This window comes from Mirounga angustirostris, unplaced genomic scaffold (genome assembly GCF_029215605.1).
Source record: "Mirounga angustirostris isolate CCGP_5_RB_7025 unplaced genomic scaffold, mMirAng1.0.hap1 SCAF_13, whole genome shotgun sequence".
Taxonomy (NCBI): Eukaryota; Metazoa; Chordata; class Mammalia; order Carnivora; family Phocidae; genus Mirounga; species Mirounga angustirostris.
The window spans coordinates 2455169-2482128 of record NW_026991721.1 but is presented as its reverse complement, the minus strand read 5'-3'; the positions used below and the strand labels follow the sequence as shown (position 1 = coordinate 2482128).

Genomic DNA, 26960 nt, shown 5'->3' with positions numbered 1-26960 from the left:
GCCGGGGCCTCGGAAGGGGGCTAAGCTGAAGGCCTGGGGGGTCCTGCCGGTGGTTCTGCAGCAGGACCCTGGCTGGGCTGGGTTCCCAGCCACTGGGGGGGTCCACGCTGTCGGGGGGCTGCAGGCCACAGAGTGGCAGGCCACTGGGACGCTCAGTGGTGGCCACTTGCTCCTCTTCCCCGTCGTGGTTACGCCGGCTTTGGCTCTTCAGCACCTCCCCCGTCTCGGGGAGGGTAGGGGGCCCTTCACCTGGCTGGCTGTCACCTTTTCGGCAGAGGTGCCTGGCTCCTTTTTAGTCTTTGAAACTCTGAGCCTTCCTGGAGGGGAGGGACTCCAATGTGCTCATTTCTTCTCTTGCTTTAAGCCTTTTAAGAAATTCTCCCTTTACGCCTTCAAGAGAAAGCTTTCAGCGTCTCCTCTTTCACTGTAGAGCATGGAAAATGTCAGATACACACAGAAGCAGAGGGGACGGCGGAACGGAGGCCCCCTCAGCACCCCACTGTCGCTGACGCCAACCCCAAAGGCAGCTGCATCTCATCCACCTGAATGTGGTTTAAAATAGCCCTCTGTGCTCACCCCCCCAGCTCTCCCTCCACCCCCATGTTGCCCTTCTTGTGCCACCTGCCTTTATCCCCGCCGGCAGGGAGCGAGGCGTCCGAGGAGCACAGCCTGTGTCGCAGGAGGGGTGGGAGGGCGCGGGCCCCGCAAGGCTCCCCTCCAGGTCTGCACCCCGTTCCCAGGACAGGGCCCCGAGGCCATCCACACCCAATGCTGCAGAGCACAAGACAGCGGGGAAGGTTCTGGAGGTCACACCCCAGAGACCCCTCATGAGCTTGAGGAGCTCCCGGTGGGGTCGAGCCCATCCTCCCAGAAGACGCCGTTTCCTCCCTCCCAGAGCGGTGGGCTTGTGGGGCCAGGGCCCCCAGCCTCTGCTTCCTCTGGTGCCCCCCCCGGCATACCCCCAGTCTGTTCTTGGCCACTCAGGCGAAAGAGAGGTCAGTGGTTCAGCCCAGTGTGGATACTAAGCGCCTAATGTATACACATCCCGGTGGGCTGGACAGCCCCCCCAGGAAGCAGTCATTCGCACCTGCTATGTGTCCAGTGCTGGCTGGGCACCGGGCGCCCAACGGGTGGGACCTGCCCCCGGGCCCTCCCGCACCCTCGGGCCCCCTGCCAGGCCTTCCCTCCCATGTCCCCCGCGTCCCCCGCGTCCCCCGCGTCTCCTGCAGGATACAGCGCCTCCACTTCTCCTGACTTATTTTCGGCCTGGTGATGGCTCCGCTGGGGGCGTTTTCCTACTGTAAAGCCACAGGCGCTCATTGTGGGGCCCGCACAGATGGGGGGGCCCCTTGTCACACACACTAGTTTACACACAGACGGATGGCGACAGGCCTCGTCATCGGGGGCCCCCCGGTGCTGTGCGCAGCCTGCTCCTCACACTTGGCGCCCCTCCGAGCCCCCCGTTGCAGACGCCGATCCCGCTGCCCTCCTGTGGCCACGTTAGTGTCCTCGGCACGACGCTCCTTCAGTTGCTAGCACCCACCTGTGCGTGGTGTTTTCCCTCTGAAAATAACACCGCAGAGCACGTCCCTCAGGCAGATCGAGGGGATGGGATTTTATTCCCGATGCTAAATCTCTGGAAGTCGGATCACTGGCTTAAAGGATCTGAGCGCGTGATGGTTTGCCTCACGTTTACAAACGGTCCTTCCTCTCTCCCTCCGTCTGTCCGTCATCCGCCGTCCACAGCGCCTACCTATGAGCTGGGCCAGCGCTCAATGCACTGGGCTGACCTGCAGGGTACAAGGGGGGGGTCCCCAAAGCGGAATGCTTCCCACCGACCAGCAGACCGTGATCTGTCACTGGGGTCGGGCCTCAGTCCGTGACGAGCCCCCCACCCCCACCCCCAGGCAGCTCAGGGTCAAGGGCAGCCCCTCACCAGGCCCTCTGGGGACACACAGTATTAGACACGTCCAGCCTGAGGGCTGCCTCTGAGCAACCCCGCTCCAGCCTCTGCCAGGCTCCGCTTGGCCCTCAGGACCCCCCGTCCGGCCCCCGGCCCCAGGCAGGTGCCCAAGGCTCCGCAGCCAGGACGACACCCACCCCTGGTGCCCTCAGGACTGGGCGAGGCGTGCAGCTGGTCACTCGTGTGTGTTGGTGGGAAAGCCGCCTCTGCCAGGATCCGCCGTCTCTTCCCATTTTGGAGCTGGAGGAAGACTCGAGCTCATCAAGTCCAGCTGCCTGGATTTGCCTTGGGGAAAACTGAAGCCTGGGGGTCGTGTGAGTGGGCAGACTCCCCAGGAGCCGTGCTGGGGCCCAAACCCTCGCTGGTCTCGCCCGGCCTCGCCCAGCCACGCTCGCCGTCCCCACCCCGAGGAGGTGCGATCTGTGTATTCATCATGGGAGACAAGGCAGGGGGCACCTCTGTCCTCCGCTGAGCCACGTCTGAAATCCCAGCCCCTGCGCGCTGGACGTGGTGGGAAGGAGCGTGGGAGGCACGTGAGTGAACAGAGGTGCTGACCCCCCACGGTGAGGGGGGCTCCACGCGGCCTGATGCTCTTGCGGTCTGTGCTTCTCTGTGCCAGACGCTATTTCCCAAGCCCTGCAGGTGCCCCCAGGCTCACCCCACCTCCCGAAAAGAAATCCGCCCGCTCCCAGGAACCCCGGCATGTGGCCGGTGCCCACCAGCAGCTGAGCAGTCCCGCCGGAGACGCGTGGCCAAAAGTACAGTGGAAACCCAGTGTGGAAACAGACAGGGCCAGCCCCGACACCCTGTCTCGGGGGTCCAGCCTCCGTGCCCATGGGGCCTCCTGGCCTCCTCCCAGGCTGGACGCTCTCCTTGCATCTTCTCTCACCCCTACTCTCAAGGGCCCCCCAGGTCCACTTCTAAGGCCCCCTTCCACCCTCCCACAGAGAGCACCCTGGCTCCCCTCCCTCCACGAGCTCCAGATGACGGCCCAGAGAGAGGTGACGGTTGGCTCTCTGGGCTCCTGGGGCCGAGGCGCTCGGGCTGGTGTGGCCCAGGCCGGGCAGTGGGCGGGCCTCTCTCTGGGAGGCCCGGTTCACAGGTGCAGCTGCACCCAGGGACTGTGTTTGGAGCGTGTTTTCTAGCTGATCCCTGGATAGCTCCCAGCCCACCCAGTCCCCTGAGTATGCTGGCGGTTGGCACGACCTTCCTCCGGTGACAAGTAAAGGCGTGTGATGAACCAGCACCCATTCCAGAAGGTCCTGGGCCCCCTCCCTTCCCCAGCCTTGGTGTTCTCACCAGTAAGTGCAATTGCTCTCAATGGCACTCGGTTCTTGCTGGTTTGGGCAGGGTCTAAGGGCTCGAGTCTGGGATACCGCCTCCAGAAGTTCGCTTCCACCTGGCACCGACCCCCAGGATGCACCGACCCCCAGGATGCACAGGCCCCGATGAGCATGGCCGTTCCCAGCTGCAGGGTCCCGAGCTGGTCCTGGGCAGACGGAGACGGCCAGGCTCGGCACCCAGGGGCTTCATGCAGGGGATGGTTGGAGCCCTGAGGAGGTTAGTCAAGGGGGCAAGGGGGTAAAAGTTGGCTCTGCTGAGGGTGATCGGGGGCAGTGAGGGGAACTAGTGGGTCATTGGCCTAACCCAGGTGAGCGTGGGGGGCCTGCACAGGTGGAAATGGGGTGAGGGCCAGGTGGGGTTCCTGCAAGCAAAGGGGAGCAGTGCGTACCTGCCCATGGTGGTTGCATCATGGCAAGCCCCCTTCACCCCATCCCGAAGGTCTCCACTGGGCTGGGCGACCCTGAAGCCCTGCAGGGAGTTGAATGGTGACCTCCAAAAAAGATAGGTCATAGTCCTAACCCCGGGACCCATGAATGTTACCTTACTTGGAATTTGGAACTTACAGATGAACCGAAGTGAAGGGTCTTGGTATGAGGTCATCCTGGATTATCTGGTGGACCCTAAATCTAGTGACTTTTTTTTTTTTAAAAGATTTTATTTGAGAGCGAGAATGAGAGAGAGCATGAGAGGGGGAGGATCAGAGGGAGAAGCAGACTCCCTGCTGAGCAGGGAGCCCATTGCGGGACTCGATCCTGGGACTCCAGGATCATGACCTGAGCCGAAGGCAGTCGCTTAACCAACTGAGCCACCCAGGCGCCCAAATCTAGTGACTTTTAAGAGTTAGAAGAGGGAGTCTAAGACAGACACATAGGAGAGGGGCCACGTGACCTCCAGAGGCTGGAGGGACGCGGCCACAGCCTAGGGACATGTGGGGCCCCAGGTGCTGGAAGAGGCAGGAAAGACCCTCCCCTAGAGCCTCCAGCGAGCGCGGGGTCCTGCCCACACCTGCGGTTTGGACTTTCAGCCTCCAGAACTAGGGCAGAATAAACTACTGCAGCCAAGCCGCCCAGCGTGTGGCCATCTGTCACGGCGGCCCTAGGACTCTCGTGCACCCCCTCTTTGGGGACACTTGTTAGTTCTCTTCCAAAAGCCTCGAGACCCAGTGGAGCCACCTCCCCCACCGGCCTCCTGTATTGTCAGCGGCTGACACGGGGCCCGGGACTTGGGGCTTGCCGCGGGGCTTCTCACCTGGAAGAGGAGGAGGGGGCCCAGGCCCTCTGGTGGAGCCCACCGGGCCTGACGCCTCGCCTCCACTGGCCATCATTGGCTCTGGGGGGATGTCCAACATTCTGCCCCGGTTAGAGGGGAGAGCCTGGAGGGGTGGCCATGCGCTCTCCCCATGGGGGGCCCTTCCACACACCAGATGACCCAGGAGTCTGACCCCATGTGGGGCGGGGGAACCACTGGGAAGCTCCCCCTCCCCGAGCACCACCCCCAGGGGCTGGGACACGCTGCCCCTTGACACCGAGCTGAGGCTCTTCTGGACTGATGCAGGTCCCCAGGGCTGGGTTCCCTGGGGTGTCCCCGAAGGCAGGTGTAGATGGAGGGACCGACCTGGCAGGCAGGTGTCCGTAAAGCCCATCCTGACCCAAAAGGACATGTCATGACCCGGGGCCAGCCTCCTATCACTCTTGGTGTCGTTTTTAGCTGTCACCTGCTGCTCACGAGGTGCCTGTTGGTGCTTCATGCCTTGGAACTTGTCATCTCCTAGTGTGAGCAGTGTGTCCAGGAACAGACCGAAATGTAGGGCTCAGAACGTTGGGGAGAAACCTTGCCTTCTCATCTCCCCTGGGGGTGGTTTCTTAGCCCTGACAGCTAGGGGGGGCCCAGCCTTGGGGACCCGGCTCTCCAGGGGTCTCTGGACCCTTCTCCGCGTCTCAGTGACTCCACCAGACTGCTCACAGGCGGCAGGATTTGGGGCTGGGTGGCCGCCGCTTCAGCATCTGTAAAATGGGCTCAGCATGCCCACCGCGCTCCCAGAGACAGGGTGGTGGGTCCTGGGTCAGCGCCACACAGCTTGGGGTTAGCCAGGGTCCCGCAGAGATGATGCTCAGTCGTGAAATTCAGCTTCTTAAAGAAGACACAGCACCCCTCACCAAAAACTGCCGATGCCATGTTCCTGCACACCGCCCCCCACCCCCCCACGGCCCCGTGGAGTGATGGGGTTTCGTACTGTATCGCTTTCGTGGTTGAGTACACGTCCCCATGTGGACGGACCGCTGTGCGCTTCCCCATCCATCAGCCCGTGGGGAGCTGGGCTGCGACCACGCTTTGGTTATCTCGAACATGTGTGTTCACGTTGCTGTGGGGACCTATGTTTTCATTTCTCTCTTGGCCTCTTTGGGGAGCCTCGGCATGCTCCCACCAGGTTTCATGGGTCGGGCTGTGACACTTTCTCAGCGGGAAGCTGGGCGCCCTCATGCGGGCTTTGCTCAGGGCTGGGGACGGTAGGCTCCTGGGTCCGAGGAGCGAGGGGTCTGGTGGCCGGGCCTGGGGGCCTGCGGGCTTGGCCACCACATCCTGGAGACGCCAGGTCACCTTTCTGGACCGCCCCCTACCATGGCAGGTCAGGAAGAGGGTGCTTGGCTCTGTGCCGGCCTGGTCCTGCTGGACTCGCAGGCCCACTTTCTGTGCCAGATACGTGACTTCTGACGGAACCGGTTTCCTCGTACGCCGCCAGGGAGGGGCAGGGGCAGGGGCGGCCGGGACTGCAGGCTGTCCACAGCCTGCCTCGGGGTCACCGGCAGCTGCCGCAGTTGGTTACCCCAGAAGGGCCCGGAAAGTAGGGCTCCCCCTCGCGCCCCAGCAGCCGCCTGCCCGGCCCGTCAGCAGGGGAGTAAGGCCTCATGCTGGAGGCTGAAGCCAGGGGGCGTGGTGCCATGCGAGACCCCATCGGCTTCACCTGGGAGAGGTGCGGACAGCCGCTCCCCGGATGAACACAAACCCAACGGGCCTGGCTGCACCGGGGTGGGAGTGTGCGGCACATAGTAGGTGCGCAGGGCTGTGGGAGGCCGCCACAGTTGGACCCACTGCGTGCAGAACTTGGAAGTGGAGGTGCGAAGGACAGCCGCCCCCCCAGCAGGGTTGTAGGCTCTCCTCCAGGGCCGGCAAGGCTGGGGGTACAGCAAGGAGTCCGCAGGCGGTGGTCCAGAGGACGTTCTGTCCCTGGAGCTCCTGTTCTGGCTCTCACTTCAGTCCCAGCAGATGTGGGGTGGTGCCAGGGGCCCAGCATCACCTGCCCCAGGCGAGCTGGGAGTGGGGGGCCTCCCCTAACCGGCCACGTACCCTGGGCCAGTCAGCCCCTTCTTGGGGCCTCAGTTACTTCCTCTGTGGAATGGAGAGGACAGGAAAAGGGAGCATTTGGGGTCTTTCTGCTTTCAGGACGTGGATCCTCCCAGCCCCTGGACAGAGTGGGAGGCCGAAGGGTGGGATCGTGCCTGCCGCCCACCTGCTGACTCATTCAGCATCCGGTGCCAGTGAGGACACAGTGCCGGGTGGCATGTGCACGTTGGTGGAGCGTCTGCCTTGTGAGAAGTGGGACCGATCGGTGAGGAGGGAGTTCCCAGTTTATACAAGGATTCACCTCCGAATCCCGGGAAGCCAGGCCTCCCTCCGGCCCCTCCATGCCGCTCAAGCAGTGACCGAACCCCCAAACCCCATATGAAACCCGTTTCCACCTCAGTGCTACGCAGGCATGAGCTTGAGCCCTTCTGGAAGCCCCACTGTGCGGGGGACCAAGGGCCAGGGGGTTGGACCCGAGCTAGGGCAGAAGGGAGTCCGGGGTCCGTGTCCCGTCCCAGTGCGGGTTCTCCTGGAAGAAGCCGGGTGCCGCCCATTTCCAGGTGAGCCCAGAGCAGGGGGTTCCTGGCCGCCCGCACTTGGGTTGAGAGACACGGCCTGCCATTGGCGGGAGCGGTCACCGCTCTGGATGGCGTTCTCACACGTAAGGAGTCCTCGGTGGCCCCTGCTAGCAGTGGAGACTCAGCGGGCCGTGTAGATCCAGAGGCTGGAGAGGAAGGCGGGGGTGCTGCTCCCCTAAATGAGCAGGCGGGGCACACAGGACCAGTCTTAAGGCTGGGAGAGCCTGAGTGCCATTTGTAGGAGCAGAGGGGACGGCTCGGGGCCACTGTTCTGCTCCGTCCAAGGCAGGGAGGTGCTCCCGCCCAGATCTGGGGCCTCGTTCCCTGCAGAGGTGAGACTGGGGGGGTTGGTTAGGAAAGGAGGCTTCACCCTGACCCGGGGACCCATGAGGCCATGGGTGTGTGGAGTCCAAAGCCAGTTGGCATGGAGGAGGAAGCCATAGAATGGTACCCGAACGGGCGGCCGTCGGGCGTGTGTCTTCTCTATGATATATTTTAAAGAGTTAGTTCTTGGCATAAGTTCAGTTGTTGACCTGGATTTCTGATCACGCTTCTGTCGACCTGAGCCCTCCAGGGGCAGGAGGCAGCTGCAGCTGGACGGTGGGGAGCAGGGCAGGGGTCTGCAGAAATCCCACAGTGTTCCAAGGACGTCCCACCTGGACCGTGCCCGAGGCTGGTTCTGGAACATGACTGCAGGGTAATGACCACACAGCGTCCACCAGCCCGGATATCCCCGGGCCACCAGCAAACCGAGGGTCCCCGCGTGCACGTCTGCCCAGCCACCCGGTCGCTCCAGCTGTGTCTGGAGCCCTCCCCTCCCCATCACGGCACCAGGGTGGTGGCTTCGCCGTGGACGGCTCCCTGCGCAGGGAGACTCTGCCGGTTCCTGCGGGCCCTGGCGCCGAGGCTTCCCGGGACCCTGTGCTCCTGAAATGCCAGGCTTCCTTCTTTAGGGCTTGGCGTTGCCCACAGTAATGGTTCACATGTGTTAGCAAGCAATGTACCCGACTGCCGCCGCCTCCCCACCTGCTGCACTTCTGTTCTCGCGGTGGGGCCCCCGGCGGAGATGGCGGCAAGAAGAGAGAGCAGCATGATGTCCAGGTGTATTGGTCAGGGTTCTCCTGGGCATGTGTCTGTGTGTCTGTGTGTCTGTGTGTGTAGGCTGCTGCAAGCCCAAAGGACGGGGAGCCAGGGGCCCCCAGCAGCCCCCCAGTCGCTGGCCGTGCAGCAGGTGGGTGGGAGGACATGGCCCATCCCCGGGGTCCAGGCTGCCCCTCTTTCTGACTGGGGAGGGCCCCGAGACCAGGCTGGGCTGGTGGACGTGGTGCAGTCATGAAGCTCCAGTGACATCCCAGACCCGGCCTCGGGCACAGCCCAGGTGGGATTTATGTTGTGGGAAGACCCCACATGCCCAGCAGCACAGGACCAGGGGCTGTGAAAAGGGGGTCCTTCAAGATCGGGGTGCGTCCCCCCGCGTGTGTCAGGGCACCGAGCAGCTTGGGGCCAGGCAGGCTGGCATGTAATAAGATGACCCACGACAGCCCGTGAAGGACCACCTTTCCCTGGAGAGAGGGCGCAGAACCGTCCGGGCGTCCCTATGGGCCGCCCCATCCTGAGATGCAGAGTGGAACCCAGCCGTCTGACCAGGGAGGGCCCGCTGGAACCATCCGCTCCCTCCTCCTGAGGGCTCAGCCTGCTGATGGAGTCCAGCGTGGGGAGCTGTGGAGGGGGCCTGGGCCGGCGTCCCCTCTGCACGGCGAGGTCCCTGACAGGGCTGCCACAAGGTGGGTCCCTGCCTGTGCCAGCTCCCGACTGCTCAGCCGAGGGCTGATGCCCCCTCCCAGGGCCCCAGCAGGGTTTGGTCCTGGCCTTAGTTCTCTGCGCCCCCCCACCGCCCCTGCCGCATGTCCTTGTCCCTTCTGTTTGCTGGCTCCTCCAGGGAAGGGCCCACACGCTTACCTACCTGCTGACCCCAGAGTCACCGGACCGGAGCCAGGGCAGAGGGTCCCGTGGGGGTGGCGTGGGGGTGGGCAGTGGGAGAGACCAAGGTGGAGGGGTCTGGAGGAGAGTACAGGCTTGCCCGAGCCCCCAGGGCTCCCCTGGGGTCAGCAGCGGCCCACCTCCCCCGGCCAGGGGCAACCCCGGGGTCCCAGCCTCGGGGACAGTGAGGCGCACGTGAGCTCTGGCTCACGGCAGCCCATGGCCCACTTTGTCCAGTTTTCTTGTCGGAGCTGCCCGCCCACACTCCGGGCTCCAGCCCTGCAATGAGGGAAGATGAGCAGTCTTGGCAGCAGACGGCGGTGTGCCCCACTTTGGCCACGTGACCCCCTGTGGCAGCCGCCTAACTGCTTGCCTGTGCATCCCGCTACCAGGGCAGCTGCGGCCTGTGGGGATGGCAGAGGCCCCTCAGGTGTGCTGAGGACTTCTAGACAGAGGCCAGGGCCCCCCCCCGGCCCCGGCAGGGGCAGTGAGAGCATCTCTCCTTGAAGGGGGCGTGAGGTCACTCTGGGGCCCAAGCCCACCTCCCTGCTTCAGATGTGGACACTGAGAGTGGGCTGGGGACCCCCGCAGGCCCAGGTCTCCTGGCTGGGTTCCCCCTCCCCACCACGCCCCTGCCCCAGAGAGCACCCCCCACCAAGCTGCAGTCTGCATCTGAAAATCAGTCCCCTTTCCATCAGGACAGTGGGCAGGGTCGGGGAGGGACATGGTGGGGTCAGGCCTGCAGGGGACCATGTGGAGTCCTGCCAGGGGACCGGGGCCCCCTAGAACTGGGTGGGAACAGTATGTTCCAGGGAGTGCAAGTGGGCGGTGCCCGGGCCGGCTGACCAGGGCACTCAGCATGCGGTTGGCCAGGTGTCGTCAGGAGGCCAGGTGGGCGGGTGCCGGGGCCTGGCCCTAACCCCCAGCCACATGACCCGCTGAGTCAGCCTGGGAACACCCAGGCCAGCAAGCCACTTCCTGCGCCCTCCCCAGGGCTCAGCCACACTCCATGGCCATATCTGGGGAGTGTCTCGGGGCGGGGGGGCTTCTGCCCCCTCCCCCCAGCCTGGCCCCTCCCCTCCTTTCTGGCCCGGGGCTCAGCCCTCCAAAGTACAGAAGGGCCCGCTGGAACCCGGGGCTTGAAGCAATAGCACTAGAGGGGGCCTGGGAACGGTTCACGCCCCAGGGCCTTAGAGTAGCCATTTTCCCTCTGGCGACCTTGGTTTCTGCATCTTTAAAACAGGATGGTGAGGTCTGCAACCCCCCCCCCCTCGGGTCCATAGGCATCACATCCGGTGGGATCACACGTATGAAGGGGCCCAGGGGCGCCTCGAGGGTCATCAGCACCACAGAGGGACTGGAGACACCCCAGCTCCAAAGCCCCTTAGGGCCTGAACACCAGTCCAGACGCAGGATGGGCGTCAGGTGGCCCTGGGGGACCAGCTCCCACACCCCAAAATGCAGTCCCGTGGGGGCTGCTCACGTTGCCCAGTTTGAGCCCAAGTGGTCGGCGCTGCCCGGGGACAGGGCCCCAACATGCTTCTGGAACCTCCTGCTGGTGTGTGCTCTCAGGAAGGGCCGTCGGTGCTGGGCTGGACCATGCCGTGGCCTCCGTGGGGGGCTCTGGAGCCCTGCGTGGCTTCCCATCAGTAGGGTCCTCATGGTCACGAGCCTTGGGACTGCTGACCTCTCCATCGGCCGGGAGGTTGGAGAACTAAATGGGTGGCCTGACGTTGCTTCATCCCTGAGCTTCTCTGTGATTTCGGGGCGTCTTCCCCACAGCCTCTTACAAGCCACTGGGCTCAGACAAAAGTGCAGGCACGGCCACGTTGGTGGTGGTGGTGGCCAGACCATGGGTGCCTGCTTCTTCCTCTCCCACCAATGGTCCAGAGGAAACCTCCCTTTACAGATCGGTGCTCAGAGATACACGCGGCTAGCGGAGGCCCACAGCCATCAGAGACAGGACGCTTCTCCCCAGCTCCGCATGCTCCCCACACCTCTGTGGCGTGGTGGGAGGAATGTGGTCAGAAGCGTCCCCCCACTTCTGGGCTTGCGAGGGGGATGGAAGTGAGTCCATTCTGTTGGATTCTGCTAGATTCCTGCTCAGTCCCAGCCCTTCCCACTGAGAGCCAAGGCCTGGCGAGTTTGGGCCCAGATAACCGGGCTGGGCGTCCCGCCTGGGGAACCCTGATAAGGCACCAGTGACCTTTCTTTGTAAGGATCCCATTATTCTGGCCCGAAGGTGGGCGTCTGGGCGGCAGTGGAGGGGACGGTGCTCAGAGGCAGGAAACTGCCTAGGAGGCAGCTTGCGGTGGGGGGCAGGGCACTGTGCCGGCTCCCAGGGGGTGGGGGCTGGGGTGGGCTCCGTGTCCGCTCCCCGGGCCTGCTGTCGGCCAGTCGGCCTCGGCTCAGCATCAGAGAGCCTGTCACCTGGCAGGTACCCAAACAAGTGTTTGAACTCAGGGACGCGGGGCTGGCTCAGGCCCGCTCTGGGCCAGCCCCGCGTGGGACCCGTGGCCCATGGATGCCGGGGGGCTCTGGCGCCCCAGGTGGGAGACCAGAGAGAGCGCCCCTGAGCCCTTGGGCAGCTGGAGTCCAGGCCCGGGGAGCTGCCCACCGTGGGTGCAGCCCCAGAGGGGGCTGGCTCAATGGCGGGGGGAGGGGGGTGTCTGTTTCCTCATGGTTCCTTTCTTCAGCTCTCTCTCCCTCCCCTCGGGCTCCGGGGATGGGGGTGCTGCCCTCCCAGGGCCTGTGGGCCTTCAGCTTTCATCGTGAGGAGGCCCCACCTGCCCAGCATCGGGTTGATGGTCCCGGCAGCCTGGCAGCCTCCTGGTGCCAGGCCCCCACCTCCACCCTGCCTCCTCCTAGCGCCCAGAGCACAGGGCTTGGTCCTTGGCTGCTCCAGGCTCTCTAGCGCTCACACCACACCTGGCTTGGTGGGCAGGCAGGAACAGGGCTACCTCTCCAGGGCTACGTTGGAAATCCACCCCAAACCGACCCTGGCCACCACTCCGAGGATCCTCCCCAACCTGCAGAAAAGGAGGAACGAGGCCCAGGGGTGTTTGTTGTGTGGCTTTCATCCACCCTAGGGACCTCCAGGGTCCCCAAGCCCTGAGCCATTCTGTGAGCCCCTGCTCGGGGCGTGCATGGGGTAGACAGTGAGCAGGACAGACAGATGCCACCCCCTCTCCTAGAGTGTGTGTCCTATGGGGAAAGAGAGTTAGTGAGAAAGGAACACCAAGGAGAAGGTTCTGGAACTCCCAGTGCTATGTGGAGAATTTGCCTGTGTGAGATGTAAGGGGGGCCAACCCTCCGGGAAGTGGCATTTAAGCTAAGTGTGGGAAGGACCCCACCAGGGAGAGATGTGGGCGAGGGCATTCCAGGGAGGATGTTCCAGAGCAGAGGCCCTCGGGCATGGGCTCTGCGTTTTCCAGGGACAGAAAGGGGCCCGTGTGGCTGGGAGAGTGAGTGGGAGGAGGGGCAGGGTCATGGAGGGGCCGGAGGACAGGGGTGAGTGGGGCATTGAGTCTGGACCGGGTTCAGCCACTGGGGAGATGGGACCTGGATTTACTTTTGCTGTGGATGAAACAGCATCCGCTCCCCAGCACCTCGCCCCGGCCTGGACCACGGTGGAGAGAAAGCACCCAGTGTCCACCGCAGCCGGGGTGGGCAGCGGGAAGACCAAGGGAGGTATGAATTCAGCAGAGCTGTGTAGACCCCGGAGCACTACTGAGTAAGAGTGCTGCCCTCCCTGTCTGAGCGGGTCACAGGGGGCTCACGGGGGCCCAAGCACTGGTGTGGGGCGTCAGGACAGAGGGCTGTGCGCTGGTGCACACCAGCACTGCATTCGGATCAGAGGATATCCGCGCCAGTAGTTGGGCATTTGAACGTCACCTCTGATGGGTCTGGTTGTTGAGCTAACGGGGAGCAAGTGGGGAGGGAAGGAGGAGTAGCAGGCTGCTCAGCTGACTGGCTGGAGAGATCCATGGAGGAGGGAGGGAAGGAGGGATGAGAGGTTGGGTGGACAGATGGTGGATGGATGGATGGATAGATAGGCAAATGGGCAGATGGGTAGATGGCTGGCTGGCTGGCTGGATGGATGGGAGAGAGGGAGGGAAGAGAGAAGATGGTGTGGATGGGTAGGTGGATGGATGGGAGGGAGGGAGGGAAGAGAGAAGATGGTGTGGATGGGTAGGTGGATGGATGGGAGGGAGGGAGGGAAGAGAGAAGATGGTGTGGATGGGTAGGTGGATGGATGGGAGGGAGGGAGGGAAGAGAGAAGATGGTGTGGATGGGTAGGTGGATGGATGGGAGGGAGGGAGGGAAGAGAGAAGATGGTGTGGATGGGTAGGTGGATGGATGGGAGGGAGGGAGGGAAGAGAGAAGATGGTGTGGATGGGTAGGTGGATGGATGGGAGGGAGGGAGGGAAGAGAGAAGATGGTGTGGATGGGTAGGTGGATGGATGGGAGGGAGGGAGGGAAGAGAGAAGATGGTGTGGATGGGTAGGTGGATGGATGGGAGGGAGGGAGGGAAGAGAGAAGATGGTGTGGATGGGTAGGTGGATGGATGGGAGGGAGGGAGGGAAGAGAGAAGATGGTGTGGATGGGTAGGTGGATGGATGGGAGGGAGGGAGGGAAGAGAGAAGATGGTGTGGATGGGTAGGTGGATGGATGGGAGGGAGGGAGGGAAGAGAGAAGATGGTGTGGATGGGTAGGTGGATGGATGGGAGGGAGGGAGGGAAGAGAGAAGATGGTGTGGATGGGTAGGTGGATGGATGGGAGGGAGGGAGGGAAGAGAGAAGATGGTGTGGATGGGTAGGTGGATGGATGGGAGGGAGGGAGGGAAGAGAGAAGATGGTGTGGATGGGTAGGTGGATGGATGGGAGGGAGGGAGGGAAGAGAGAAGATGGTGTGGATGGGTAGGTGGATGGGTGGGAGGGAGGGAGGGAAGAGAGAAGATGGTGTGGATGGGTAGGTGGATGGGTGGGAGGGAGGGAGGGAAGAGAGAAGATGGTGTGGATGGGTAGGTGGATGGGTGGGAGGGAGGGAGGGAAGAGAGAAGATGGTGTGGATGGGTAGGTGGATGGGTGGGAGGGAGGGAGGGAAGAGAGAAGATGGTGTGGATGGGTAGGTGGATGGGTGGGAGGGAGGGAGGGAAGAGAGAAGATGGTGTGGATGGGTAGGTGGATGGGTGGGAGGGAGGGAGGGAAGAGAGAAGATGGTGTGGATGGGTAGGTGGATGGGTGGGAGGGAGGGAGGGAAGAGAGAAGGTTGTGTGGATGGGTAGGTGGATGGGTGGGAGGGAGGGAGGGAAGGAGAATGGTGTAGATGGGGATGGATGGATAGATTGTATATGGGCAAGTGAATGGATGGATAAATAGTTGAGTGGATGATGGGGAAGTTGGGTAGATGGATAGATAGGTAAGTGGGAGGATGGAAGGATAGATAGGTGGATGGATGGATGGATGGGAGGAAGGGAGAGAAGAGAGAAGATGGTATGGATGGGTAGGTGGATGGATGGGAGAGAGGGAGGGAAGGAGGATGGTGTAGATGGGGATGGATGGATGGATTGTATATGGGCAAGTGAATGGATGGATAAATAGTTGAGTGGATGATGGGGAAGTTGGGTAGATGGATAGATAGGTGGATGGATGGTGGGAAGGGAAGGAGGGAGGATGGTGTAGATGGATAGATGCATGGATGGATGGATAGGTGGAGGGGAGGGAGGGAAGGAAGGAGGATAGGGTACATGGGTGGATGGTGGAGCTCACAGACCAGAGTCCCATGGCCGCTAGCAGTGCTGGGAGAAGGCATGAGATAGGGTCTGAGAAGGCAGCCAGGATCCTCGTGCCCTCCCTCTCTGCCCTGGGTGGAGCCGGCGCAGACGGGCCAGCTGGGGAGCCGAGCCAATCTCAGGCAATGTGGGCAAGACTTAACACCTAGGAGAGGCGAGGCTCCAGGTGAGGGAGGCCTGCCTGTGCCTTCAGCCCTCCTCGCTCTCCTGGGGGCCCCTCCGGGTCCAGTTCATGCCTGACTCACCTGGCAGGCTGCAGGTGTCCGTGGACGCTGACGAGCACGGCAGGGCCGCCCAGACGCCCGCCCCGCTGGCCTAGCAGTGGCTTTGCTGGAAGCCAAGCCGAGGCCGTGGGAGTGCTGGCTGGGAGCCAGGCTCTGCAGTCGGTCCCAGGTGGCTCAAGAGCGTGCATTGCCACTCGGTAGCTGCATGACCATGGGCCAGAATCCCAACCTCTCTGAAACCAGTTTCCCCATCGGTAAAAGGTAACAAGCTTAGCCAGGTGACTAGGTTAGGAAGGGAGGGGCTGGAGGGGCTGGGAGCCCCTCGCTCTGACCCCAGGCAGGGGGCACAGAGGAGGGTCTGGGGTTGCCACGAAGGCCCCGGGGGGCCCCCCTGCCCACCCCGAAGCCCCGCCCAGTCCTACTCTCCCACCCCGTCACAGCCCCGTCCTGAAGGGCCCAGGGCCTTGGGAAGAAATGGGGCCTTTGTCCTGGGCTTGGCGGGAAGCCACGGGCCCACGCAGGGAGGCGCCCCACAGCCCCAGACCCGGAGGAGAGATGGCTCCGTGGGCCTTTCCAGAGCGGGTCCTAGGGAGTGGACAGAGCACAGGACTAGGAGCCCGAGTCCCTGTCTGCCACCACCCCCAGGCTGTGACCCCGGGGAAAGGCCTTCAGCTCCCCGAGCCTCGATTTCCTCATCCACAACATGGGCTGACGGCTCTGGGGACTTATGTCACCGGTCACCTGCTTGCGCCAGGCCTGGGGGGGACCGGGCTGCGAGGGCCAGGGATCCAGGAGGAGGCCCAGGCCCACTCGTGAGTGGTGGGCTGTTTTGGGCTAGGCCTGGGGCAGGAAGGAAGCCCATTCAGGAGTGCCCAGGGCTCGGGCAGAGTGTGAATCGGGGCACACCTGGCTTTAAGCACACCTGTGTCTCTCTCCGAGGGAAGCTGTTGGGGCGCCAGCAGCAGAGACCCCCGGGGAGGAGCCGAAGCAGACGGAGGACAGACCGAGGGGGTGCGGGGGGCAGGGTCTCAGGGCAGCGGGGTCTGGTCCCAGGCCAGCTGCCCCTGGTGCCCTGGGCACCGTCCACTCTCTCTAGGCAGCTCTCGGCCACCCCCACCAACCCCCATGTGCGTCAGCGGCCGTCTCCCCACCTAGAGCTCTATCACCAGGGAGGGAAGCTCTGGTGGCCTGGCATGGGTCAGTGGCACGTCTCAGGTCCACGTGGCTGTGGCCGGGGTCGACAGAGCCAATTTAGTGCTGGGCCTGGGGGCGGGGTGTTTCCAGAGAGAGGTGCCTGCCACACCCATGAGGGGCTACACTTGGACAGGGCTGGTCTGGGCCGAGCTTCCGACACGGAATTGGGCACAGTCCTCCCTCGAGGGCTCTGGGAAGCCCGGGCACGGCCTTCCTTGTGCTGACCGCCCCCCCCCCCCGCTGGTCTGCAGGCCCCCCAGGCCCTCGTCTGTTTGAGACGTCCCAAGTGAGGGCCTGACTATAAGATGGGGTGACCCCTGCCACTGATCCCTGCCTGTGGAGTGCCTCTTGCCAGGGTGGGTGGGAGGCTGCCCACCGGCCCCTAGGGCCGCCCCTGCTCTCCACGTAGGTGTGACCGCGTCTCTTCCTTCCTTCCAGAAGCCTCCCAGCACCCAGGCCATGAAGGAGGAGGCCTTTCTCCGCCGCCGCTTCTCATTGTGTCCACCTTCCTCCACCCCCCAGAAAGTCGACCCCCGGAAACTCAGCCGGAACCTGCTCTTCGGTGGAGAGAATGAGCTCTACCCCCTCAGCGCAGGTCAGCGCCGGGATGGGCTGGGGCGGCCGCCGGGGCCTGGGTCCCCCCGGCTCTGTGACCTCAGGCAGGTCCCTTCCCCTCTCTGTGCTGTCCTGGCTAGGCGGGCGACAGCCTTGCTCAGCTAACCGCCGCCCAGGTGCTGGTACTGTGCAGAATGAACAAAGGACTAGCAGGGTACTGAAGCCCTGGGACCCGTGGGGCCAGGTGACAGCCTTTTGGCCGTGGAGGTCAACAGGGGGCTCCCTCGCCTGGGCTCTGGGGGCAGCTGGTCGTTGGAGAGGCAGTGTGGTGGGGCTGTCCCAAACCTAGCCTCTCAGGGCAGGCAGCCTGAGTCCCAGCCCCAGTTCTGCTGGCTGGGTGACCCTGGGCCAGGGGCAGGACCTCTCGGGGCTCGGCGGTTTCCTCATCTGTAAAATGGGGATATTAGTACCTCCTCCTAGCTGCAGAGGAGTCCCGGGCTCTGAGAGGGCACAGTCCAGACCGGGGGGGGGCTCTCATGCCTCTGGTGCATGAAGCACTGAGCCCACAGGGCACAGGGTCCCCTGCACCTGCTGGTGCCTTCCCGGTTCCAGGTGCACCCTGCGCCGTCACCTAATTCCTCACCGGCCGCCCAGCAGAGTCTAAGCCGAGCGCTCCCTGCGTGTCTGTGACTCCTGCCCCCAGAGCGGCCTGCCTTTCCTCCCGTCCTGGGAGACCTCGCCTCCTCCAGCCCGCCTGCCCCTCGCCCGCTGCCTGCCTTGGGAGGGAGGACAGAGATGCCCGAGCCCTTCCCGGCTGCAGTGTCCGTCCCGACCCTGGAGACCCCGGGAGAGCCTCAGACCGACACACTGTCAGGACTTGGGGGGCTTCTGGGGACCTCCCACCCAAAATCTCACAAGCAGATATGGAAACAGGCCACATGGCATGCGCCTCATCAGGTGACATGGGCCAGGGGCACGGGACGCCTGGGGAAATACATCCGACCTCCGTCTCTGCTGCCGCGTCCTCTCAGGAGCAGGGGGAGGGAAAGGGCAGTCCCAGTGGGCAGCCAGGCCCTGGGGTATTTGGTCCCCAGGGCGGCTGGCCCATGCAGTGCAGGACCCAGCAGGCAGGGACCTGCTCCAGGAGGAGAAGAGTGCCAGGTCCTGGGGGCAGGGGTGAGGAGGGGGGTGTGGACGGAGGAGATGAACCGGTGCCCGCCTCCGACTGCCACAGGCCCCCGGTCCGCCCAGGCCAGCAGGCAGCACCCACACGGAGGTGACAGCTGCAGGACAAGCCCCCCAAGACAGGGGCCTGGAGGGAGGGGCGCCCTGGAAGTGCAGAAAGCCCCCTGCTCACCCCCAAGCCCGGGCGCTGGGTGTCAGGGCACAGGGAGCTTTGCGGATGCAGAAGCGGAGGCAGCAAGGAGGCCTCCCCGGCTGGGGCAGGAAGGCCATGGCCCCTGGAGTGGCCGCTGTTCCAGGGCCTTTCCTGCCCCAGGGGAACCTGGGTCCCTGAGGACAGAACCATTTCCTCAGGCTGGCTTCTCTGCAGAGCACGGCGCTCCGTCCCCAGCCCCCAGCCCCTTCCCAGGGCTCTGGGGAGTGGGTGTGCAGAGCCCCCACCAGGGCTGTCTCTGGGGGCGCCTGTCCTCACCGCCCCGCCAGGATGGTTCCCCCCTTTCCCAGTGCGGGGACCCAGCAGTAAGCTGTAAGGTCTGAGCCCATCCCTCGTCCCCCTGCCCGTAAACCCGAGCTTTGGAAACCCTCTTCAAAACAGATGGAGCTAGGGAAGGGTGACTGTTTCCCAGATTGAATCCAGACACCTGCCAGGTCGGGGAGCAGGGACCGTGTCCGGCTACCTCCCTCCGAGAACCCAGCTCCCAGAGGGTCAGGGCGAGAGGGAAGGCCAGCTGTGGTCCGGGCACCCTGAACCCGCCATGTGCCTCGGAACCTGGACATTGCATTCTTCCTCTGAAAGTGGGGTGCCTGGGCTTATGGGACCCCAAAGACATGCTGCACCAGTGCCCCAGGTGCCTGGGCTCCTCCTACAGGTCGTGGGAGCTGGGCCTCCACTCCTGGGTCCCTCCCTGCAGGGACCCTGGCTGGTGTTGTTAGACCTCTCGGCTGGCTTCCTGCCCTGCCCAGGAGGCCCGTGTCTCACTCGGGGCGGCCAGCCGGAGGGACCGGCCCTCCTGCCATGCCCTGGTCCCCACTCTGGCCCCTCTCTTGCAGGGAAGGACATGGAGCCCAATGGCCCATCGCTGCCAAGGGATGAAGGGCCCCCGACCCCAGGCTCTGCCACAAAGGGGCCACCGGTAAGAGCCTGGCCATGGGAGGACTCGGACAGGGAGTCTGCCCAGGGGACAATGGAAAGTAGCTTGGGGGGAAGAACAGGGGCACCGGGCCTAGCCTGCCACCCCCAGCCCGCATGTGCCAGGAGGGGCAGCTCTGAACCCCGCATCTGGGGAGGCTGGGATGACAGACAGAGTCACAAACGGTGCTTGTTGGCTGGTTTATCGGAGCCGCTTCTTGGCATAACACAGTCCAGGGAGGCTGGGCGCTGGAGAAGGGCTGTGGGCTGCTCAGTGGCATTTAGGGACAGAAAACAGTGTAAGAGGAGGCCTTGGAGTCCTTCTCTCATAGGGAAACCACCGAGGGATGAGCCTTCCCTCCCTCTGCCTTTGCCTTGCTGTGCCCTCCACCAGGTGCGCCCCTCTGCAGAGGGGTGCTGAGTTCTGGAAATGCACGCACACCCCCCACCCCCACCCCCTGCGTGCTTCCCAGGCCAGCCCCTCTTGGCTCCGGCCCGGCTGTGCCCCTCCAGGCAGAACCTGGGTCCAGGGAGGGTGCCGAGGCCCCGGGCACCGCCTGCAGGGTGTTAGGCACTCACTTCTGTCCCCCAGAGGGTCTCAGGCCGGGGCAGCCGTGGCCCCACACACTGACGGAGGTTGGTGGCTCTGGGTTCTGGCGATGGGGCTGGGGAGCAGTGCAGACAGACCCCAGGTTCACCCCTGCCCAGCCACCTGCCGCCCCCTGTGTGATCCCGAGCGACTGCCTCACTCCTCTGGGACCTCATGCCCTCGTCCATCAAAGGAGGGCTTGCTGTGGTTCTCATGGTCTGTCCCATGTCTGCCTCAGGCGGAGAAGAAACCAAACCTTTGGTGGGCACCCCCCACTCTGGAGCCTGCATTTCCCTTTTCCCTTCCTGGGCCCCAGGGCTTCCAACTGCTGCAGGAGCAACCAGGGCATATTTATTTACTGACTCATTTTTATTTAATTAATTTTTTTTTCTTTTTTTCATTGCAGTAAAATAGACATGCCCCAAATTTACCGACCTATCCATCTCTAAGCGCACAGCTCAGGGGCACTAAGCACATTCCCACTGTTGTGCAGCCGTCCCCCATGCATGACCAGAACGTTCTATCTCCCCAAACAAAGTTCCGTCTCATGAGACACCGACCCCCATCCCTCCCCCAGCCCCAGCTCCCACCGTCCACTCTCCGTCCCCCTGAGTCACTGACCCCCATCCCTCCCCCGGTGCCCACCCTCCACTCTCTGTCCCCCTGAGTCACCGACCCCCATCCTTCCCCCGGTGCCCACCGTCCACTCTCTGTCCCCGAGTCACCGACCCCCATCCCTCCCCCGGTGCCCACCGTCCACTCTCTGTCCCCCTGAGTCACCGACTCCCATCCCTCCCCTGGTGCCCACCGTCCACACTCTGTTCCCTGTGAATCTGGAGACTAAGGACCTCATTGGGGGGAATCCTGCAGTATTTGTCCTTTCATGACTGGCTTATTTCACTCAGCATCATGTCCCCCAGGTCCATCCACGCTCTGGCAGATGTCAGCGTGTCCTGCCTTTTTTAAGACTGAGGAATATTCGTTGCCTGGATGGACCACATTTTGTTGATCCATTCATCCGTCAGTTGGCACTTGGGTTACTTATTTTTTCAAGATACAAGCCTCTGGCATAAAAACACCAAAAACATAGTTGTGTCCTTCTACAACCCAATATAACATACAAACACCGTCACAAACACATGACTTGGTTCGAACTTCAGATCCCATCCATTTGGTAATTAGGTCTGAGCGGCGCCTGAGCCGCACGCAGGGCCGTGGGTGCAGGGGGAGGACGTGAGGAGAGCGCGGTGTCCTTGGGGGGGAGACCGCACCAGACAAAACGAGTTAAACCTGCAACATGTCAGAGCCCGGGGGCAGGGGGAGAAAGCTCCATATACCCCCAGATTCCTAAGGGCGACTTGGGGCTGCTTTGAGAGACCCAGCTTGGGAAAAGACACAAGCTAATAGAGATGCTGTATTTTTTGTGAAGTGAAATTCAGATATTCTAAAACCAGCCATTTCAAGTGCCCAGTTCGAGGGCATGCGGTGCGTTTGCTGTGCCATGCGACCACCACCTCTGTCTAGTTCCAGAACATTCCCGTCCCCCAGCCCGAAACCCCGTCAGAGGCTTCCCCGCCCCCTTACCAGCCCCGCGGCCCTGACGCCACCTCCTGTGTCCGTGGACTTACCAGTTCGGCACATTTCGTGGCGATGGAATCACGCACCGTGATCTGAGATTCACGCGTGTCGTGGCATGTGGCCGTGCCCTTCTCCTGTTTAGGGCTGAGTCATATCCCAGGTGTGGACGGCCCACCCCTGGCTGGTCCATTCACCCGCTGGTGGGCATCTGGGCTGTCTTCGTTCTTCAGCTCCGGTGACCATGTTGGAGCTCCTAAGAGCGGGATTGCGGGCCAGGTGGTCGCTCCAGGGTCACGTGGAATTCTCAAGCATTCTGTATTTAACTTCTTGAGGAGCTGCCAGACTCCCCTCCACAGCGTCTGCACCGTTTTACGACCCCACCGGCAACAAGGGAGGGCTCCCCTTTCTCACAACCGCACCACACTTAGATTCTCTGGGTTTTTCCTTAATCGCTGTTGTAGTGGTCCCAGTGGGTATGCGGTGGTGTCTCTCTGTGGTTCTGATTTGCGTGTCCCTAATGACTGATGATCTGTGCAAGTGCTTCTCGACCATCGTAGGACTCCTTTGGAGAAATGTCTGTTCCGGTCCTCTGCCCATCTTTGAATCATGTTGTTTGTCCTTGTTGTTGGGTTGTAAGAGCTCTTTATATATGCTAGACACCAGACCCTTGTCAGGTGTGTGATTGCAAATGCAGCTCCTGTTCTGTAGGTCTTCCTAAACGGCTTCTTGAAGTCCCTTTCAGAGGTTGCACGTTTGTGGTCAGACGCTGGGGGTCCTGGCTCTGAGCCATGCTTCTCGAGCGTGAGTGCTGTGTCTTGATGTGCAGCAGCGTGCAGGAGGGTGCGGAGGGACTCAGGGCTGGGCAGGGTCCTGGGGTGCCCCTGAGGACAGAAGAGCTGGTGGGCAGGGCTGCAGTGACTGGAGCCCGAGTGGCCTTGTGGGACTGAGGCCCACGGGGATGCAGGGCACAGACGCTCCATCCCGCCTCCAGGCCGCTAGGTCCCCAGGCCCCAAGCACACCTGGAGGAGAGCTGGGCCTCAGGTTCACTCACTCACTCACTCATTCACTCATTCATTCATGCAAGATGCTTACCAGTCTCCCCGCTCCCGTGCCCAGGGTGTGCCGGGATGTCCCTGCCCCTGGCGGGCGTTGTAGATGACAAGCAGCCCGGTCCGCGTGGCTGTCATCTCAGGAGGTGCTGGGCGGCCAAGGGCAGGTGTACGTCCTCAGGTCTGAGGTCAGCAGGGCGGGGGGGGGGTGGGGGAGGGCGTCTTCCCCCTGGGAAGTGGCTAGGTGGGGCCTGAGGAGGGAGCAGGGTCTTCCCCGCAACAGGGAAGAGCATTCCAGGCTGGGGGCACAGCCTGTGTGAAGGGGGCTGAGGCGCTCCCCAGGAGGACCGCTGGGAGCACCTTTGTGGGTCAGCCCCGGCCCCCAGAGACCTGCCACCGGACAGCATCTGGCCTACACTTCTGCTTCAGCTCCAAGACTGCTTCTAGAGCAGAGTCCCCACCGCACCCCCATCCCTCCTGCGGTCAGTCCCAGCTCGGCACCTCATGAGCTGTGTGACCCCGGGCAGGTTCTGAGCCTCTCTGAGCCACAGTCTCCTCGAGACGTGGAGGATGAGTGAGCCCCGGCTGTGGCAGCTCTGGGATTCGTGGGTGGCCTGCTTTCCACACCCAGTGTCCGACACCGTGCCTGGCACACGGCACTGTGGGGATGACCAGCCTGCTGGACGATGCGAGTCCCAGCCCTGCCGCTTCCTGGCTCGCAGCCTCGGGGAGCTGCTTACCCGCTCTCGTGGGCCTCAGTTTCCCAGTCAGTCAAATGGGACAATGACTGGGCCCGTGCCTCCTGCAGGCCGGGGGGCTCAGGCCACCGGGCCTTCCTCCCTCGTCTGGGGGCTCAGGGCGGCGCTGGCGAGGACCCCCCGGGCACGCCGCCTGGAGAGCAGAGCCGGGCAGGCCGACTCTTTCTGGAAAGGACCGAGGGCGAGTCCGAGAGCGAGTCTGTGCGGCTTCGCGGTCACCCAGACTCTGTCTCAAGTATTCACGCTGCCGTCACAGAAAAAGGAGCCACGAATCATGATTTTCATGTCTCACAAAATATTATTCTTTTGACTTTTTTTCAACAACTTAAAAATGCGAAACAATTCCGAGCTCACAGGCTGAGCAAAAACAGGCGGAGGGCAGGATTCGGGCCATGCTTTACTCTGCCCTGCCTTTAGCCCCTTAATCCTGCTTCCTCTCCTGGCTACCCTCACCACCCCCAGGCCTCAGTTTCCCCATCTATTAAAGGACCACGGCCCCTTCCAGCCCCAGACCCCTGATTGCTGCTCTTGGCCCACGGAGCGTGTCCAGCCTTCTCCTCGGTCCACCTGGCTCCCCGCAGCCGTGGGCAGGCCCCGGAGAGCGTCCGGGCATGGGACCCGTGCTCAGCAGCTCCCAGGGCGCCAGGGAGGAGAGTCTGCACTGCAGTGTGGCCCCCCGCCCAGAGGCTGGGCACATGGTGGCTGGGGTGGACGCTTCCCGGGCACCTCTGAGCTCCCGCCCACATGCTGTCCTTGGCTACCCCGAGTCCTCCATCCCTGTACCCTCCACCCCTGGCATCGCTGGTGAGCCGAACAGAGGGTGTTGTGTGGTGAAGGACAGGAGCACCTTTCTCGGACCTCAAGCCCCCCCGGCCGCCCCCCAGGCCTCTGCAGCCCCAGACCGCACACTGATGCCCCTTCTGCCCCCGACTTGAGTCTCTCTTGCAGGCAGAATACAGGCTGTACAATGGGTCCGACAAGGAATGTGTGTCCCCAACAGCCAAGGTCACCAAGAAGGAAGCTCTCAAGGTGCGCACGGGCCCAGGAAGGGGACACAAGTATGTCACGTGCCAGAGGAATGGGCCAGTGAGGTCACCACACCCCAGCCTGCCAAAGGGAGGGGGCAGGCCACGTCCTGGCCACCTCCCGCCCCCCCCCAACTTCCTCTCCTCTCCTCTCCCTGCCCCTATCCTCACCACCCCCCACCCCGGGCTGGACCGTGGGGGCGCGGCAGGTGGGAGGAGCCGGGGCGGGGGCCAGCCCGGGCCTTGTCCCTTGACCTGCCCGCTGGGTGCCCGGGGTCCAGGCACAGAAAGAGAACTACCGGCAGGAGAAGAAGCGAGCCACGAAGCAGCTGTTCAGCGCCCTGACGGACCCCAGCGTGGTCATCATGGCTGACAGTCTCAAGGTAAGCGGGGCGGGCAGGTGGGTGTCCCGGGCTTGGCCACCTCCACCTCCAGTCAGGAGGCAGTTCGGCGTGTTTGGGACTGTGATCTGTGTCAGCGTCCTGTGGCAGCCCTGACCAGGGACCACGAGCTGGGGGCTTCGAGACCCACTGTCCCCAGGCCTCCGGAGGCGCTAAGGGGGGACACTTCCTGCTCCTCCAGCTTCTGGGGGCCCAGGCTTCCCTGGGCTGCTGGACGCGCCCCTCCACCCTCTGCCTTCGCGTGGCCCCTGTGTGTCTGTGTCCACATGTCACCCCACTTCAATGTGGCCTCATCTTCACCTCCTTAAATCTGCAGAGATCCTATGTCCAGTTGAGGTGGGGGTCCTGGCCCGCGATGGGGTCCCAGGATGCGCACGGAGCCCTGGGCTGGGGCACAGAGTGGGGGAGGCTGCTCTCTGGCTTCTCGGCTTGGGGTTCAGACCTCACTGAGCCCCGGGGACTTGTCTCCATGCCCCCCGTGGTGGAGGGAAAGCTGCCGAATCCTGGGGTTGCCTCAGAGGGCAAACAGGACAGGCCTGTCAGCACTGGGTCATCTGCCGAGGACCTGGGCCCCCATGGGCTCCTTTTCTCCCCCCCCACAAAATTATGAATAAAAAATGAGGTACAAAAGTGAATTTTTTTCTTTGGAATGAGAAAAGAAATGACAAGTTTCACGATTTGCAGAGCTGACAACAGTCACGTCTGTGGCTGGCTCCTCCCGGGACCCCCGGAGGGCCTTGACCCTGGCCTTGAGCCTCCCCAGTAAATGCGTTCCTGGCTTCAGTGCCTTTCTCTGGATTCGCTGTCGTTTATGCGCTCCTTGTACAATTCCCTAGCGTCTGTGCGCCCCTCGTACAAGCCGAAAGAGGACTCTGCCCGCCCCCCAGCGCCGCCCCCCACACCGTCCAGGTGCCCCTGGGGTGTCGGCCTCCCCAACAGCGGCGCCCCTCCCCGCAGATCCGGGGGACCCTGAAGAGCTGGACCAGACTGTGGTGCGTGCTGAAGCCGGGGGTGCTGCTCATCTACAAGACGCCCAAGGTGGGCCAGTGGGTAGGCACAGTCCTGCTGCACTGCTGTGAGCTCATCGAGCGGCCCTCCAAGAAGGACGGCTTCTGCTTCAAGCTCTTCCACCCGCTGGACCAGTCCGTCTGGGCCGTGAAGGTACGGCAGCGGGGCACCCCGGGGTCAAGGGGGTCGGGCCCCGGGGGAGGAGTGAGGCCTGTGGACACCGTGTGGGAGGCCGGCGCTGGGGGGCGGGCCAGGAGGCGAACCTCGGGGTTCCGGATGGGCCCGTCACCACCCAGCTGCGGGGGGCCATGGGGTGGGTCCCTCGGGGACCGGGGATCAGATGTGGTCCCTGGCCCTCCAGGTGGATCCTCGGTGGGGCTGAGGGACGGGGCCGTGTGAGCAGCTGCTCCCAGCCCGGACCTCCCCGACCCAGCCTCCTAACTGGGAGCTGCCCGGCCCAGGACCAACGGGAGTCAGGTTACCAGATGAAAGCCAGAATGTCCAGTTAAATTAGGATTTCAGACACACACCGAATAGTTCTTTTTAGTATAAGTATGTCCCAAATATTGCATGGGCTACACTCCTACTGGACAAAGCTGTATTCTTTCTTGAGATTTGAATTTAAGTGGGCATCCTGAATGTGCGTGTGCTGGTTCCAGCCATGCTAAAAGGGGGAGTCCGGAGCTAGAGAGCCGTGGACAGAGCCACCAGCTCCCTCTCCTCTCTTGCTCCCGGGTGGCTGGCGGGCCTGCGGCCACGTGTGTGTCAGTGGGGGTTTGCGTGAGTCTGCGTGACCTGGGTGTCCCCCCCCCAGGTGACACCGGATCTCTTGTCTCCCCAGGGCCCCAAGGGCGAGAGTGTGGGCTCCATCACGCAGCCCCTCCCCAGTAGCTACCTGATCTTCAGGGCTGCCTCTGAGTCGGACGGTGAGTCCCCGCCTGCCCTGCGGGTCTCCCTGGTGACCCCGCACAACATGGGCGCCCTGGCCGACTTACAAACGGGTGCACGTGACCACTATCAGTCCCTTCCAATGCCCCCCAAGAAAGGAGATGGCCAGATGCCACGGGACAAGCCCGGGCTCGCGCCAGGCAGGCCTGCCCCTTGCTAGTACCTCCCTGAGCCTCAGTTTCCCCAAAGTAAACCATGAATAGTAGCGCCCGGCTCCCCACTTGTCAGGACAACCTGATGACCTGATTTAAAGTCCTCAGATCACAGCTACTGTGCGCCAAGCGCTTGCCGGGCACCACTGAATCGGTGGGTTCTCCC

At 63.1% G+C, this 26960-nt stretch overlaps 1 protein-coding gene across 7 annotated transcripts in view; it reads left to right on the top strand.

The window, feature by feature from the left end:
* The window catches only part of OSBPL5 (oxysterol binding protein like 5), a 53229-nt gene that overhangs the window by 12268 nt on the left and 14001 nt on the right, over positions 1-26960 (top strand). For 4 of the 7 annotated variants that reach the window (XM_064576021.1, XR_010406750.1, XM_054511788.2 and 1 more), the window contains 6 exons: positions 16858-17014; positions 19207-19289; positions 24209-24289; positions 24567-24668; positions 25644-25847; positions 26536-26620. In XM_064576021.1, coding sequence (XP_064432091.1) covers positions 16879-17014; positions 19207-19289; positions 24209-24289; positions 24567-24668; positions 25644-25847; positions 26536-26620 — 691 coding nt within the window. In that variant the 5' untranslated portion in view covers positions 16858-16878. Of the gene's footprint in view, positions 1-16857; positions 17015-19206; positions 19290-24208; positions 24319-24566; positions 24669-25643; positions 25848-26535; positions 26621-26960 lie in introns of those variants that run through there. The other 3 variants (XM_064576023.1, XM_064576022.1, XM_064576019.1) reach the window with 3 other exon arrangements.